The sequence below is a fragment of the Parambassis ranga genome, chromosome 20 (assembly GCF_900634625.1).
Source record: "Parambassis ranga chromosome 20, fParRan2.1, whole genome shotgun sequence".
NCBI lineage: Eukaryota > Metazoa > Chordata > Actinopteri > Ambassidae > Parambassis > Parambassis ranga.
The window spans coordinates 6640191-6657993 of record NC_041040.1 but is presented as its reverse complement, the minus strand read 5'-3'; the positions used below and the strand labels follow the sequence as shown (position 1 = coordinate 6657993).

General features: G+C 45.1%; 1 protein-coding gene across 4 annotated transcripts in view; it reads right to left on the bottom strand.

The window, feature by feature from the left end:
• The window catches only part of nrp1a (neuropilin 1a), a 139741-nt gene that overhangs the window by 24174 nt on the left and 97764 nt on the right, over window positions 1-17803 (bottom strand). For all 4 annotated transcript variants that reach the window (XM_028432937.1, XM_028432938.1, XM_028432940.1 and 1 more), the window contains 3 exons: window positions 10250-10431; window positions 3222-3449; window positions 730-885 (listed from right to left, as the gene is read on the bottom strand). In XM_028432937.1, coding sequence (XP_028288738.1) covers window positions 730-885; window positions 3222-3449; window positions 10250-10431 — 566 coding nt within the window. The remainder of the gene's footprint in view (window positions 1-729; window positions 886-3221; window positions 3450-10249; window positions 10432-17803) is intronic.

Here is a 17803-nt window from a genome sequence, read left to right as displayed (position 1 = left end):
GTAATCTGATTTAAGATGTGTGATTAAAACGACTAGAGGAAACTGAGGAGAAATGACATCAGCAGCCATCACCGTGCTCATTACTGCGAGGCGGGGTTGTTTAGTGTGTGTGTGTGTGTGTGTGTGTGTGTGTGTGTGTACTCAGCGTCTGTCTTCCCTCTGGGCAAGACAAAATCCCTTTTGAAGATGATTAGTAGATTGGCTGAATGTCATCCATCTTTTTCTATTCAAAGATTGCCTGCATGTGTGTGCGTGTGTGTCTGTATATACATGGGGTGTTCTATCCAGCTGGACAGATTTATGACTCGACTTCCTTAATGAAATGTTTAGATGGAACGTTTTGCAAAATGGGGTCGTGGGGTCGAGCCCTGTGACAATGATGGTGCATGTAAAAGCCCTAAGGGTGTGTGTGTGCGAGTGTGTGCGAGTGTGCATTTGTTTGTTGTGTGTTGTGTCCTTTTGGAGCCGGCAGGTCTTGTAAACTGCAGGAGGCAGAGTTGTACTTTGTAACATATTCCCCAAATGAGAAAGAAGCAGGAGGTGTTTATTTAATAACTCTTAAGCTGTGTTTAACGAGTGGGAATTTGTCATAATAGGACCATGTGTGGCTTCAGTGGCAGACAACATCTGCTTCTTACTTATAATAATGCTCCTCTGGTGGTTACTTTCTCATTCTTTTACACTTTTACAGCTGGTTCAAGCTCATCTAAGTATTTAATGTCAGCTCACCTTCTGGAACAGTCCTCTCGATGACGGTGAAGTTGGCAGAAAAGCCTTCCTTAGCGATGGCGCTGTCTGTGTTGATTGTCAGTGCCAGGATGCCCGTATAGGAAATGATCCTTCCCGGAGTGTTCTGCCCACAGTACCTTCCAATATATGGACCCACTGCAGAGAGAAGGAGAAAGGAGAGCAAAGGGTAAATATTGTTCTTTAGGTTAGACTTGGGTTAACTCAATATTTGTTTGTTTGCTGCAGCCATGTCACACATGTGTTTAACTACCCCCCCCCCCCCCCCGTGGAGGTGTGAAAACTAGTGTGTCAGTGAGGTATGGCACTGGCTCCATAAAGACGCCTGAGAAAAGACTCCCAGCATTCCATACTTGCTCACCAGCAGGAAGGGGACACTGGCTCCGTCTATTTGCTGGCTGTAAATACCTCAAACCTCCTGTACCCAGACTTATTTTCTTAGACTTGACACAGCTATGGCCCGGTGAGTTTTGTGAAGGAGACCAAACAAGTATAGACAAAAGGGGAGCACTAAAGGGAGAGAAAGCAATAAAAGCACAAAAGAGACACGTTCCAGTAAGCAGAGTTGAGTGAAATGGGGAAGATAAAGAGGAGGAGGAACGTTAGGGGGAGACAGAGAGGCGGAGAAATGTGGTGGAAAGAGTGATGGGGTAACGAGAGAGGGAGCAGGAGAGCACAGTGACCTTGCCCCATGTCTCTGATGTGTGCTATGATCCATGTGCATTTGTGAGTGTGTGTCCCTATCGGTGTGTGTGTGTGTGTGTGTGGGGACCTGCAGCTTATCTGTGATTAGTAATGCTGTGATCAGCGGCGAGTGACAGTCCTGCCTCCCTGTGGCCTCCTGTCATCCAAAACATGCCACTTTCACTCCGGCCCTTACATGAGAGGCAGAGGCCAGGCCGTGGGGACTTATGGGGCAGTGGTGTGACGGCTCAGATTAATCTTCATAAACCAGGTGACTGGTGTATGCGTGAGAGAATTGTTGTGTGCTTTAAAACCCAGTAAGGCCTAGATTGGAAAAAAAAATACCATCTCCTGGATTATCTGCATGACTCCCCAGCGCTATGAAATTTTAAAGAACTCAGCTATGAACTCTGCATTCGGCCTGCCTTCCACACTCCTGAGGGAAAAAGAACAAGGAGTGGAGGTGCAACTCCCGCAAAGCTTCAGAGGCGTGCATCTGGACATCTCTGACCTCCGCACACCCCCATGGCTAGCATGCCTTCAGCGCTAATGCACTATCGATCCAGCAGCAGGCACCGCGGGAGCCGCCTAGCAAAAGCCAGCACACTATTTTCCTCCTGAGGCTTATTTTTTTTTACACAGGACTGTCTGTCACACACAGCAACACTTGAAGGGTGTGATGTCACATCGGTCCAGAAAGGGAGTGTCCAGTTTCTGCTCTGAGCTGCTTTAAAAAAAAAAAAAAGGGACATTTCTGGAGTCGCTTATTCCGCTGCTTTTGTGTCACACTTACTATTGAAATGAATGAGATGTCTCTGAATTTTAATGAATCGGAAGTGGCGCAGGAAATGTTTCTTTTTCTGACCCCCGAGCTCTTTGCAAAAATGTGTATTAAAAGGTGATAATAATGTGACATATCTGAAGCCTTTGAGAGGCTCCTTAATCAACACAAATCCTGAAAATTAAACATGTGCCACCTCTAGGGGAGAAAATACAAATGAGGTATGGAAATACTTTGTAGAATCAAAGGTCAACTCTGCAAAGTTAACATCTTCAGAGAGCGCACAGAATTCTGAACTTTAAGTAAACTCACTTGAAAAGGCACCGTGATTTACACTTCAACCTTATCACAGGAGAAGAGAATGGAGTCGAGACTCCAGGTTGAACGCTAGCTAGATAAAATTCATTCGATTTTCAGCCACTGATGGGTGAGAAAAGCTTTCATCTTGTCTGCACCCTGTGTCGGAGTAGCCTGCAGAAAAACCAAAAACTTCAAGAGGTGATTTTGCTCGCTGAGTTCAAAGCCTCATCTCCAGCTAAGGAAGCGTTGCTTTGAACACTGCTCACCTCTCTTGCTCCATCTCTCACCTGCTTATTTTTTTTTTTAAACGGGTGGAATCGAGAATGTTATCTTAAGGCACTGTTTGATTGTGTGATGTGAGTGCAGCCGCCTTCGCTCAACCCTGTGACCAAGTGCAACAAGCACTTCTTTCCTTGGTGGGAAACACAAGGAACCACACACAGGGGGGAGGTGTTTGTATGTGTTCTCTATGCACGAGGGCCGCTACCACAATGCAGCTATGTGAGTGAGAAAGGGAGCACTTTTATGATCAGGAAGCGTGACGTATTTAGAGATGATGAAGCATTGCGCACATGCTCCCTGCCAACTCTGGGTAAGGCAGTTAGCCCGGATATTGTGTAACACTGTTCGCTTCCTCTGTAGAAGTGAGAGAGGTGAAAACCACCACCACCACGGCCTCCTAAGATAATACACAGATATGCCCGCTCACCTCCGGGGAAGCCGTCCCAGATCTCCAGCCGGTCGTAGCGGCAGAATACACCAGTCGGAGGTGTCGTGTCAGGCTCCAGCTCGAAGCTCTCAAACTCCAGAATGATTTCAGACATCTTCGGGGCAAAGATCATGAAAGTGCAGTCCAGGTTGTTGGGGTATTTCTCTGGGAACCCGGGTGACTTAATGACCCCGCTGTTGGAGGTGAAGTTCCTGGAGCATTCAGGACCTGCAGGAAGCAAAAAAATGAGATAGGAGGTGAGAAGATGGGGCGCAAAGTGGAGGGGTGGAGACGATGACTGCTACTTAGGCGATTAGTTTGGTGTTACTCTATTGAGCAGAGGACAGTTTACAGCCAGGGAGACCACCTCTGTTCACTAGAGGCTACATCTAGATCCCTCTACTATATGTTGTTCTGTGCCTTAGGGGAAAAAGCTCCATTAATGCAAGTGTGTGTGTGTGTGTGTGTAACTCCTGGAACATCTGGATTGAGGGTAAACATTAGTGAAAGGCTTCAATCACCAGAATCAGGAACTGATGAATAAACAGCTTGATTTGTGAATACCTCTTTCACACACACACACACACACACACACAAACCCTCATCAAGACATGTCTGTGAAACATATGAGAGGTGCTCAAACAAAAATTACAGCGTCAGTGATGGAAGGCGAAGGCCAATGAGTGCGCATACATCAACACACACATGCACACTTAAACGTACAATATCACACAGGGGAAAGTCAAAATATTTATGCAGCGCTCTCTGGAGAGCTGCCGTTCAGCTGATGAGGAGCATTTACACATCTCCCATGTTAGCTACTTCTCAGAGCATCACGAGTGCCGGATTATGATTCGAGAATGATTGACGTATGATTAAAAAAAGCTGCAGCTGCAGGAACATTTTTAAGAGCATGTTCACTATGGAGGCTCAAGCGTCGGTCAGAGTGTTACTCGGTTTACAACATGAGGAAAAAAAAAAACCGGAGAACTATACTGTCATTCAGGGCAATTATTTGGAGCCATTAGTGGCAGAAATGTGCCCAGGATAAGGACATCATTTTCATGCTAGTCTGGCAGCTGGCATGATGGGTGCAGATGGGGCCAATCGAAACCAAAATTGCAGGGAGTTATCGCTAGATAGAGCCTCCGTGCTGCAGTCATTGTAGCTTAAATGAATGTGGCAAACTGCTTTTTCCATCGTCACTCAAGCATCTTGCTGGGCCCCCTAATTGAAGACCATCAGGCCCACTTGAGGCTGTCCACCGGCAGAGCGAACGAAGGGACGAAGAGCCACACTGATTTTCTTTCTCCCCAAGTTGAAAGCTGCGGCAAGTGGTGTTTTGACTCCGGAGAGAGTTGACATTTAGTGCAGCCGCTAAAGTGTGTCTTTTTGAGAACAGTGGGCACCATTAATTTCACAGCTTCCCCTCATATTTACCTCCAGAAAATGGAGAGATTTTGTGGAGATAGAGTGTTCCCTAGGATGAGAGCAATGCAGGATGCTGCAGTTGTCAGTCAGACAGACCAGATCCAAGCTGCTTCTTTATAATAATAAAAAATGGCTGTGGTGCCTGACTGCTCCAGACAGCTGTTGGAAGTGCAATTCAGGTCAGTGTGTTGAATTTCCTGTGGATATTGGCTCAGAGCTCCCCTCTCCCTCCATTTCATTGGCCTCCACCATGACCCTTATCACAGCTCAGCAGTTCACCAGAACAGATTTGGTGTTTGGAAATGGTTCACTCTAAAAACCATCATAATCCAAGTGCCACACTGGCACTAAAGGAGAGTAGAACCCGCCTACTCTGCTTTTTTGTTTTTGTTTATAAAAATTGTGCTACCATTTAAATTACGTACCCCTTTTTATAATGACACACATCAACTCCAGGCAAACAAATGTATGTCTGTTTGGGGGGATGAGAAATTGGAAAGCCTTAGAACACCTCCCTGCCTGTGCATGCCCATACCTTGAAAGCCTAAGACAAGAAATTAGCAGACAAGACCACCCAGGTGTATCAGACAACATTTATATGACAACAAAGAGAAAGGAGGAATTGTGGAGGTGAGATGGACAGAATGAAATCAGCTGGACTGTTGGTCTGAGCTTGGCTTTGTACCCTGTATCCCACATTCACCATCACAAGCAGGTTTCCCTGCATGTGTGTTGTGATCATAACTGAGGCCAAGCCAAAGATCTCAATTGTCAGCTTTTGTATGGATACAACAACGGCAAAAAAACAGAGCTGTGGACGCTCTAACTGACGTGGGACATAATCATCCAACAGATCTCTGTTATCTAGTGCCTTCACATGGGAGGGCTTTCAGCTCCCAGGGTGCTTTGTGCTGACGGCTGTGTGAGGGAGCACTCATTGTTAGCAGTCACGCTTTTCTGCGGCGGTGTCCGTACATATGGAGCATGTGTGCACGCATCTGTGTTGACACGGCGCTTCAGGAGACAAATCCAGTTGTCAGCTGAATGCTAACTCGCTGCCCTTTACTTTCACTCTCCCTGCGCTGTTTTATCACTGCTTTTGGTGTCTTTCCTCGTGGCCTAAAGGCTTGGAACAGGATTTTAGTAAATTTTAAACAAACACATATACTGTGGCAAGATAGTGTGGCCAGTGTGCACTCAACTGTCCAAAACAAACAGAAAGAATTATAGCTACAAGTAGGAAAAAACAAGAAGAAGAAGTAACCTTGAAAGGACAACATTTACCGACAACCTCCAACCAGGCACTCCAGTGTTTACTTGCTGGCTCTAATGGCTTCTTTTCATTCTCCTTTATATTGAGTCCTTCTCCTCTGGATGGTGGAGTAAACAAATGTCATCTGTGAGTGATCTGAATTTGTTTAACAGGACAAGTTGCAGCCTGCGGGATGACATTTAATGGAGATTTGATTTCAATCTGAGCAAGCGTTAGAGATTTATAATAAATCCTAAATAAATATGGCTTCAACATTAATGGAGCAGGGTGCCTTTCAACTGTTAGTCTCCCTGATGACTTGTCCTCTGTGTCTCTATTAAAGCTGTTGCTCTCAGTGCTGAAAGCAGACCAGAGGCCAGGCGTTAATCATTAGAACAACATCGCGCTGCGGAGCACAGCCTTAAATGTGACAGCCTCTTGCTATTTTCATTTTTTACATTTCTCTCTCCTGTTCCACATCTCTCCCTTTTTTTCCATCTAATAATCACTCCTCCCCCCCTTCCGCCTCCCCCCTCCCCCTCCCGTCGTAGTTATTAGCTGGCCGGAGCCAGAGAAGCTGAAGGTGTTGTTCTTGGACTGCTAAGTAAATCACTAATGTTTATGTTCCATGTTGGTCTCTGGCTGATCATTAGCTCAGTTAACCCCCCCACTACTTCCACAACCATTACTACCCCTCCCCTACATTTTGTCCTTATGCCACACTGACAGAAGGGTTAATCGCTGGTGAAGAATTAACTTTTTCAACACCTAAATCAAACATTAACCTGAAGCCTGTGGAGTGTCCGTCACTGAAAACAGATGGAGCGGCAGGTTTACATTCATCCATATGCACACATCCTGAGGGGCTATGCTACTGACATGGCATTTAGCATGTCGCCCTATGACATCACCCTGCCCCCTCATTCAAAAAGGAGGGGGGGATGGCACACTCTCCATGGGACGGACGGGAAGGGGGGGGGTGAGTCTCCTTCTGGCTCCCCTTAAAGAGATTTGTTGTCTTGAGTTTCCATGAGGGCTGCGTGTGTGTGATGACACCACGTCTCCATGCCAGATGTGACCTATATGCCACGCCATCCCTAACAAGGCCCCACCCAACATACACACACCTTGAGAGTGTTTTCACAGGTGTGCGCTCAGACTAAAAGCGCCCGCATCACGATGAGATGATAAACAGCATGCAAAGATGTTTTTTTAGCATAACTTGGTCTTAGGCCTCCCTCCAACTGGTTTACTCATACTGCTGAGTAATTTAGATTATGTGTGTGTGAGTGAGTGGGAGGGAGGGGGGGATACCAGTGGCCTATCTCTGCCTCCTCGCCCACTTCAATGGGCCCTCGGCCAGCCTTGATGTGGCTCTAAGCAAACTGCAGAGCTGTTAAGAGAAAACATATGCTCTGTGTGTGTGTGTGTGTGTGTGTGATTAAGAGGATCTGATTTTAAATGAGATTATCTCAGATAAACACAGTGTTCCAACTTCAACAAAAGCACCGAGATGTAACCAGCAGTCAGATCCATTTACTCCAGTTTTTGGTGGCTAAAGGAGCTCTTTTGTTTTTGGTATAAGGTCCATTTTATTTATCGTATTAATATGTGCATCTGTACAGACAAACACAAACTAATCTACTCCTTCCAGCTCACAAAGTGACTTATCCTCTCCTCTATCTCTTTCTTCCCCACCATCTCGCTTTTCCCCTCTCTTGCCAGACTTCAGCCAGCGAAGCGAGGCTGCCAATTTGCAGGCTATAAAATAAATAGCCCATGCTAATTAAGATGGTTGGATGGGATTGAGAAGTGGAGAGGGGTAGAGACTGATGTGGAAGCGGCCACAGAGAGCTGCAAAACAACCTGTTCTCTTCCAATTAGACACTTTGCAGGCTGCCGCTGATAGAAGCCAGGGCTGCCGATGCCAGAGTTTTCAAGTGTGTGTGTGTGTGTGAAAGTGTATTTTACATAGTATACAGTTTAAGTGGAAATTTGACCTGAACATGTAAACATACATGTGTAAGTTGGCATATAATCCCTTAGGGGGAGCGTGTTTGCTTTGTGAGTATATTTATCTTCCATGTGACCTTTGCTTGTGTTTAACCCGGGATGGAAAGCAGTACCAGTCCCCGAGGTTGACTTCCCGTGATCCAGGCCCTATAATCACAGTGATAAACAGCCTGCATTCTTTGCATTTCCCTTCATTGACATGCACAAGTGCACACCTCCCATTCCTCCATCCATTATCGGAGCATCTGTGTATCATCATTAACATTACATGTGTTAGCCAACACAATGTTTTCCCAACTAATACCCTGCTTGTTGATAAGCCGTGCTAATCAGCTAGCTTTGTATCTCTCTCTCTGTCTGCTCTCTCTCTCCGGCTCGCTCTAACAAACAGAGCTGTTAATTGATCTCAGAGCCCTGTTCTTGGTGGGAGCCAGTAGTCAAAACACATAGTGAATTCAAAGCATAGCAAGAGTCTGGATCCACTAAGGAAGCGACGGCACACCCATGGAGCCCCTTCACCATGGGGGGATAGCACTGAGTGCAAAACACCCAGAAGAAATAAGGTTCTGTGCTGATTCCCCTTTGGATCCGTGAAAAAAAAAAATCACAGATTTTCATCCAACGCTCTGCAATCTTGGCTCTATCTCCACACTTACATCCATATACTGTATATAGGTTTTTATTCTTGCTAGATCTGTATTTCCTCAGCCTAAGAGCATGTTCAGCAGTTCCTCCCCTATCGCCAAAGGGCCCCTAACACGCCTCATTTATAATCAGTCTTGGCTAATAGATGAGACTGGGAAATACCAAGCTAATCACGGAAAGAATGTAGTAGATTTAACCGGCCTATCAAGGGGAATGAGGCGGCGTGTGTGGACGAGTTTGTGTATGCTGGGGTGGAGTGGCGCTTTGATCTTGCAAATGGACCCAGACTCCACCAGCTGCCCTGCCGTGATGGTGACACGTGCAAACCCAGACACACAAACACACACCAGCGTAGATTAAAAGGAAGGAGGGACCTTGCCAGGCTATTCATCATGTCTCAGAGGTCATCGGGGGGCTGTCCCATAGACTGCTGCTAAGGTTAATTAATGAAAGTGGAGTCTGTAGCACCTGTCTGCCTGCTAGTCACTCTGTAGATATGCTGTCCTCCTCCTCCATCTTCCAGTCCAAACAAAGGAAGGCAGCACACACAACAGGAAATTCTACTACTGGCCATGCCGTGCTCAGATAAGATAAACATCCCCTGATGAGATCTGTAGTGTAACATACCTAAATCCAAACTGAATGTAAACTATTCTTGGATTAAACGTTAAGGAAGTGATTGCACGCCACTGCGGCAGTGAAAGCACTTCCTTCACTGCGTGATGTGGATTGAATTCACTTTCTTCACATCCAGCTTGTCAGCGGTAACAATGGCTGCACTATGTGTGGACCGCCGTCTGACAACACACCAACAACATTTGTTAAATCACTGCTTAGCAAATTATGCCCTTGCTTATTGTATAATAATTCATACCAGATACAAAGTGCTACAATTATGGAACATATGGGACTATGATTCATTGGTGGTTTTGAATGAAGCATATTGCTTGCCATATTGCAATTGCATAATTTGATGCTCTGATGCCTTGACTAAATCACAAACAAACCATGAAATTAGTCGCGGAGGCTCATTCTTGCTTCATTATCAGAATGATTCCTGTGTTTTTCATACTGTATTGCTGACTATATGTATGACAGACACATGAGGAGCGTGTAACAAGCTGTCAACAACATCAACAGAAGGACAAGTGAAGAGTTTGAAATGGAAAATGAAATGAAAATTTAACCCACTTCCTATCATTTCAAACCTGTACTGTGTGTGTCAACAGCTGAAGAGCTAGCAAAGAACTGGTCCAAGAGCACAACTGTGGACCAGGAAGGGAACTTTGTAAATAGACAATACAAAGAAAAGGACAATCCAGAACTTCATCATGGAAATTCAGGTGTAGCAGTCACCATTTTGACTGATGTGGATGATATGTACCATTTTCTGGGGGTCCAAGGCCAGGTACTATGCGCTCAAGAACAGCTGGACTAAGTGTGTAAACAAAGGACGGAACTGACTCCCTCTGCTTTAGGCCATGGACTTAACAATCACTTCCTAGAGAGATGTAAAAATGTGGATAATGGATCTGTAACCTGTGGAAAAGCCAACATTCTAACAACTCGTACCAGCCTGGGACTAGCATGCGGAAAGTGTTATTGGAAAGTTGTTATTGGAGAGTAATGAGAATTTCATAGCTACCGAATTCGTATTGTTTTTTAACTGTACTATGATGACACCCACCTGTCTTGAAGATCTCATATCGTATAGAGAAGCCCGCTCCATGGGTCTCATAGTCAGACACGAACTTTATGAAGAGCTGGTTTCCGGAGGAGACGACCGGAGAGGGGGCGATCTTCCCACAGTACTTCCCCACCAGCTGACCAGACTCGTCAACCCCATCACGCACCTCCACATAGTCGTACCTGAGCAAAGGAAACAGGAGAGCCAGTGTCAGTCACACAGTGCACTGTAATTCATATATTTAGGTGTACTACTGCAGGATGACATGCACACACACACACACACATGCAAGCACACACACACACATCCTCAGAGGACCACAAACACAGAGCAACACAGCATATTGTGCAGGTAATGTAGTGGAAATAAAACACTGTGTACTAATGAGGTCTCAGGTTAAAACTCAGAGAACAGGTGGGCAGGCTTTCATTATATCGACCTGGCACACACACACACACACACACACACACTGCAGAGGTTTTGTGTTCCCAGCAGCAATGAGGTCAGGTTTATGTAACTGCTCTGACTACTGAAGTTCAGCTGAACAGTTGTCTATCTCCTGTTTAACCTCAGGATAACAATCACTTGTCTGCGCTGATTCTATAAGTGAAAAAGGGAGTTGAATGCAATTATATTCTGGCCTTTGGCTTCGGTTGGTGTGTATAGAAAAAGCAGGTGTTGAAGCTATTAAAACACACATACACACACACACATTCAAATGGAATTTCAGACTCACGGCTATTGAAGGGAGCAGCCGCTTAATTGAGTCAGTGCAGAGTTTAGGAGCAGAAGAGGAAAACAGCTTTGAAATAGGACTGGGAACAAGAGCCACGACACACACACACACACACTCATTCACACACACAATCTGGCATGCGAAACTTAAGCTGGTTGAGGAGAAATAAGAGTGCCTGGCCGATGAGGGTGGTCCAAACAGCCTCTGGTTATCAGTGTGTGTGTGTGTTTGCGAGGACTTGTTTAAAGTGTACTTTAAATGCATCAGAGTTGTGGTATTAACTCCCGTGCCTGTGTGTGAGTGTGTACGTTTGAACGAAGGGTAGAGATGACTTTTCCATGCTGTGTTTTGACTGTGAGTGACGGGGTGAATGCTGCTCCAAAAGCAGATTTCAGTTCAGGTTTCCACAGCTCCTAATTGCCCATAACGCTAATTCACGCCAAGTTTTCAGCTCTGCAGGCCACTTATTATCAAACATGTTCCTGCCCAGATGACCTGCAGCACTCTTTCTTCATCTTCATCAAAGAATCACATGAATAAAACACAACTCACACATTGTACACACAGAAATGAATTTTGATGTAAGTATAATCTGCAGCAGGTGTGTGGTCACACTGACTCACACACAGACACACACGCTCTTTCTGGAAAGAATATGCACCTTCAGGGCAAAATGGGGCTATTTTCATACTTTTGCTTGATTCCCAAATTACTGTCAAAACATCAGAGCTCCTTAGTGATTCTGAACCCACTTAATGCACGAGATTCTGCACAAAAAGGTGATTTACACTTTGAATGATGGCTAGGGCGAGATAAATCCCTCAAGTGGGACCTGACGGGTATCAACATGCCACCTTTTTTCTACTAAATGGTTTCCTTCACATAAGAAATGTATTAGCAAAACAGAAATTGAGCTATAGGAGGTTGGGGGAGGTTTGTTTTCAACATTTTTAAGGTGAGCAGAGGGGAGTGGGAGCAGGGAGCACAGAGAGCAACTAAATGTAGAGCTGGACAGACGTGGCAGCTCTCCAAATTGAGTCCCCGGAGGAACGGCGGTGGATGAATGACTTCACTCGGCTTTCAGCTCGGCCGAGGTGATGTGAGGTGATTTGGAGCTGTCAAGATGCATCAAGTGCCTCCTCTTGTTCTGTGTCTCTTCCTTTAAATTTTCAGAGTCTCTGGCTAAAGGTTTAGTTGGGAAGAAAGTTGCTATTTGTTTATAACCAAGGGCTGAAGTCTCTACTCCGGATCACCTCAATATAAAATGAAGCACAATTCTCATCGACAACTCTCTGTTTTTGCTTCTTCTGCTTTTTTTCTGTGATTTCAGACCAGGTCTTCTTCCTCTTTGCTTGTTGGGGGCCACCAGCTGTAGCAACATGCCCGCTTGGATTGCACAACTTTGTTTCAGCTACTTTATAAGCTGCAGCAGCTCAGTAAAAACAAAAATACTAGCTTCACATGGTGTTTACAGTGTGATCCTGCCCCCGTGCTTTGTGGCCAAACAGCCAAGGAGGCACTCATTATTTCGTTTAAAGGGCTCCCCCCGAGGATTCAGGGTTTCTGTTGGAATGATGTCATGTTGGCAAGTTGAGTCACCACAGCAAGTGTGAGTTAATTTTAGTCTTTCTGTTACTTTTGGTTGATGTTACAGGAAGATGTAAAAGTAAGATTTCATCCTCTCCTCTCCTCTCCTCTCCTCTCCTTTTTGTTTCCCAGCTCACAACAGAGAGCATCAATCTTTTCGTTGGCCCTGCTCTGTTCTATCAGCAGACTTATAATTCACCTCAGAGCCTCTGTCTCTGCAGCTATCTTACCCCTCCTTCCCTCTCTTCACACACACACACACACACACACAAACACACATCTGCCAAAAGCAGAGCATTGCCAGATGCCTAAAAAATTGATGCTGAGATGCATCACTGAGATGAAGGAGGAGAGAAGAGAGCAAGCTGCAGTACAGTGGAAGGAGCTGAGCAAGTGTTTGTGTGTGGATATGCCCAATATATGTGCAAACAAATGAGAGTAGAGGCAGAGCACATATATTGTGCTCCATATAGCATGTATCAGAGAATGTGCATGAATACAAGTCACCCAAATTCTGCTTCTATTTCGACTACCAGCTCTTTATTGCCTTTTCTTCATCATCAGCTCAGATGGCCCTCGTAAAGAGGCGGCACAGCAGGAGACAGAATGCAGATGGAGGAGCAAATGCACCCTGGGGGTCCACACTGCGAAAAAGAAGAGACTTCCCTCTCTGAAATGTCTCTATTTGTGCCTAAATGAGTGGTGGTGTGTCAGCCAGAACTCCAGTGGTTCTCCGCCAGTGGGTCCGCACGCTGATCCATTCAGACCCCCTTATCATCTGGAAGACATTACGGGAGATGCTTGGCTGCTCAGTTTGACGGCTATCGAAAAAGTCTCTCCTGTTGCCAGCTATGTTAAATGCAGCTCTAATCTATTGCTTTAAACACCTGTGGGTAGTCGCTTGTAGGGGTCCTCAGGGACCACAGAAGACAACCTCTATCTAGGATCATAAAAGGTGGCCTACTTATAGGTTTGCCGCTCATCTCTTGTCTCACCTCAAGTTAAACTTAGACTCATCCTCTCAGGAGCCTGTGTGCTGACCTCTCATGACAATACAATGCAGCTGAGCAACACGCCTATTTATCTGTCTAGTCTGTTTTGGGTCTGGGTGGGCCTGCTAACACACACAGATAATTACACACACACGGTGAGCTGCCTACCACAGTGCTAATAGTGAAAACGGTTTGCCAATCCAGTGGGGAAATTAAAGAGAAAAAAGAGGGGTAGGCAGGCTGTGGTGGGGGTGAATGTAATTCTCAACGACCTTCGCTTCACCGACTCAAATGTATTAGCCTGCCTTCTTTCTTCAGGCACAGAGAGAAAGCAATCCGCTAGTGTCAAACGGGAACATTAGCCCTCCTTACAAAGCCAAAGAGAAGGCGACAAACCACCGGCCTAACAATATAACAGTTATATTGCCCGAAGCTTTCCCATGGAAATAATCTGTCCTCCCTCTATAAATGTCTGCCTGATATGGTTCTACAAAAGCAATACAATCTGAGGCAATGGAATAACGCTATGACAGACTGTATTAGTCTCATACAATTGGTTGGATTTCTTAATCAGACCATTTATAAGCTCAACTGTGCTCTGGAAATCCCCAGAACAAGAGTTCTTTCTCTACTTACTGCCCTTTAGTTTAGCTGTATAGCCTATAGAACAAATGCCCCAACATTTCTACTCCTGCAGCTGAAAACATGTCACCTACAACATGTCAAAACAGCTCCGGGTAACACAAGAAATGCCTAAACAACAGACTTGGGGCAGCTCTGTGAGGCCCACAGAGACGGGAGCATGAAAAAGAACTTTGTTGTCAGCCGTCAGAAAAACTCCAGGCCCAGAGACTTCGCGTATTAACGAGTCACGTCGTACAAACTGTCACTCGGGGCTCAGGCAAAACATCATTAACGTTTGTACAAGGGGCACCCGAGACTTAGCTGATCTCTGGGTTACTTTTCCAAGCCTGCAGGGGATGTACCTGCGCTTAAAATAAAAATGTTCTTTCTTTCTCTACTTTCCATCCCGCACTGCCTCCCCCTTTGCATGCGACATGTATTAACCCCAACCTGGAATAACAGGATCCATTTTTCCTTGGGCACCAGTCCAGCTGTGATGACCATCGTGTTGCTGAGTCTGGACAGACAAGGAAATCAGGAAGAAATGGGGCAGTAAACCCGGGCCACATCTTAATGTCTTCAACTTAAAACATTAACCCTAACTGACATTAAGATTTTTATTGATGACAAAAGCTTGATCATTAAAACAGATGCTCTAGCATAAGGCTAAAGACATTTTTAAAGCTCTCCATTGATGCACCATCACAACTGAATACCACCGAAAATTATTGCAGAAGGCCTGTGAATGTGGCAGCTAACCCAGCAGGATAAACCACCAACCAATCAGAGCTGATGGCCTTAGAAGTGGTTCCTTGTCAGTGAGGGGAGAGGGGGATGATTGCTTTGCTCACCCCCATGTTGTGACATAAATTAAAAAAAAGAAAGAAAAAAAGATGGATGAAAAGATGCATATTCCCACCCAGATGGCCCAGCTGCACCCGTCCAACGGGCCTCTCTGGGTGTCACCGCTACACGCTCATATTTTTAGATGCTGTGTGTTTCAGATTTTGCCACACGTTTGTAAAGCATACTTGCTTTCCTAAACTGCAATTATCATTAGCATTGATGGATTTAGCATGCTTCCATCCATTAGCTTCCCTAATTACACTGTCGAGAGATCTGCTGTCGCCAACAATCAAATTAATGATTTTGCCTGTTTAGACTCAATTATTGCATCGCACACTCTCTGCAAAACGCACAATAATCCTTTATTCAGAAATATGAGCATGGACAGAGGGAGATTTCTAACCCCCGAGGAGAAGGAGGAGGGGGGGCTCACACAGTTGCAGGGTCTATGCTTAAAAACAAGCATGGAAAACAGAACTAACCACAAAAGGTCCCACTGTTATAGCAGTTGGCCTAAATAGCCTGTGCTCACCTCACATGTAGGACCTACTGCACTTTAAACACAGGGGAAGCATGTTCAGCTGACTGTTTTTATTCTAGTGACGTGCCCACAGGGCAAAGCGCAGAGCTGTGTATACTCTTAGTCAGGACACACTTGCACACAAAAGTATGAAGCATGACAAATGGGTCATATTAACGTGGTTACATTAATGTGAATATATGTTAGTAGTTTCAACAAAGGGCTGTGTAAATTTGCTCTCATTCTCTGATGTGGCAGAACACTGATTAGAATGACAGTCAGTTATCAATCAAAAAGATTACTTTATATAAAGTAAAGAAAAATATGCATGAATAAATACATTAAATGGCGGACTTAACTTTTTTTAACTTAAGTGCACATGAGTCTACATAACAGGGTGAACATGAGCTGACATCAACCAATTTTTTTTTTGTGTCTGATAGGCCACCCGCTGCAAGGACACCAGCTGCACATACACCAGAAAACCTAAACAACAAGTGGTCCAGCCTGCATCAGCTAATGTGCAGGAAAATCGAAAAGAGGAAATTCAGTACAGACTGTCCACAGGTCACCCATGCACCTGTAGAGTCCACTGTTGTCTCATGACTTCAGGAGAAGTGTAAGTGGTCCTTTATCAAGATGAGGAAGCAGGAAACTACATGCAAAAAAAACTGCTTAATGATGACGCCCAACATGATGTTGCACATTATCTCATGTCATAAGAATTAAATATGGCACAAATTACACATTCAAAAACAGAAAATGAGTCCTCGGCATGTTAATGCTGGACTAAGAGAGTTTATCTCTTTTCCTATCATGAATGTGGTGAGAATGAATAAGTACAATCAATTAGAAAACTGCCCATAGCAAAATGGAAACCCACATTTAGCACTTTTTTTTCCTGCTAAGTGAGCTTCGGAAATGAAATTGCTTCATCTACAGCAAACACTGCCTGCATGCATCTTAGTGTGCTGATATGAATATTCACGCTCTGAATGTATGCTTTTGCAAATGAAGCGACCAGCCCTTTGGGTAAATTTCGAAGAAACGCTTCACAGAAGTAAAGCAGTAATGTGGTAATGGCCTCATTATGCAGTCATTTTGACTGAGAGCTATTATGCAATACGCCAGTTACACTCCCTCTCCAGAAATCCTGCAATATGACTTATAAAGAACCCACAGAGACAAGAAGGAAACTGGTATAACATTCTGAAAAATACAAGGAAAGAAAGGTAAAAGGATAGACCGAATGAAAAGGCCCATATGTTTTCAAAGGCACAAAGAAAAAGAGGTGGACGGAGGGAAAGAGAAGCACTCCAACCCATTTCTGGTGCCATTACAGGAGGGAATGGCTCCCATTTGTCCCACCTTGACATTTGAGAGGATCTCTGATTACACAGGAGAGAGAGGGGCAGGCAGAGGTGAGTGAAGAGAGAGAGTCCTCCACAGGGGTCTGTGGCAAGGCTCAGATGATACGCCGTCGTTACAACAATGAGAAGTCAAGGGTAAAAATAACAGGGCACTGGGAGAGAGAAAGGGGGCGATGTGGCACAGCAGGCCTGACTTGTCAACGCCTTATTCTTGTCGCCATGGAACACCTCAGTGGCACAAATACATGCACACCCTGCTGGGAGGGAGGGAGCAAATGCTACTTTGTTGCCTTGTGGATATAGCTCCACTCGGGCTAAATGTGACTTTCTTCTAATAGAGGAGGCCAGGATGCAGATTCAGAACCCTGACCCTGATCCAAAGGGTCAAAGAACAGTGTCCCATTTATTATGTGCATGTCAAAAAATAAAGGGGGGTGGTGGGGTGCTATAACTGGATATCCTGTTCATGGCTACATATGTAGGATGTGAGACATCATGTGAGACATGGTAGTAATTGTAAACAACCTTGAACTAGTGACCCACTGAACTTAACATTGGACCAAATGTACCCATATGCGAGCATCATTGCTTCACGTTTTATGGCCCTGATAAGAAAAAAAATATGCCCTCCCCCCACAAAAAACCTGAGCAACATACACAGAGGCAATCATCTATCTGTTTCTGATGCTGTGAGGAAGCCAGCAGTGCTCCTCGCCAAGTAATGAGCTGTGTATGCCGCATTCAAAGAAGGCATGAGGGGAAAAAGTATAAGGGAGGAGGGGAGATGAGGCCTGAGGTCAAACAGAGGTAAAGCCTTTGGGTGCTGTTCAAAAACTCTCCTCGCCTCTCCACAATGGGCAGGAAGAGAGGAGGAGGAGT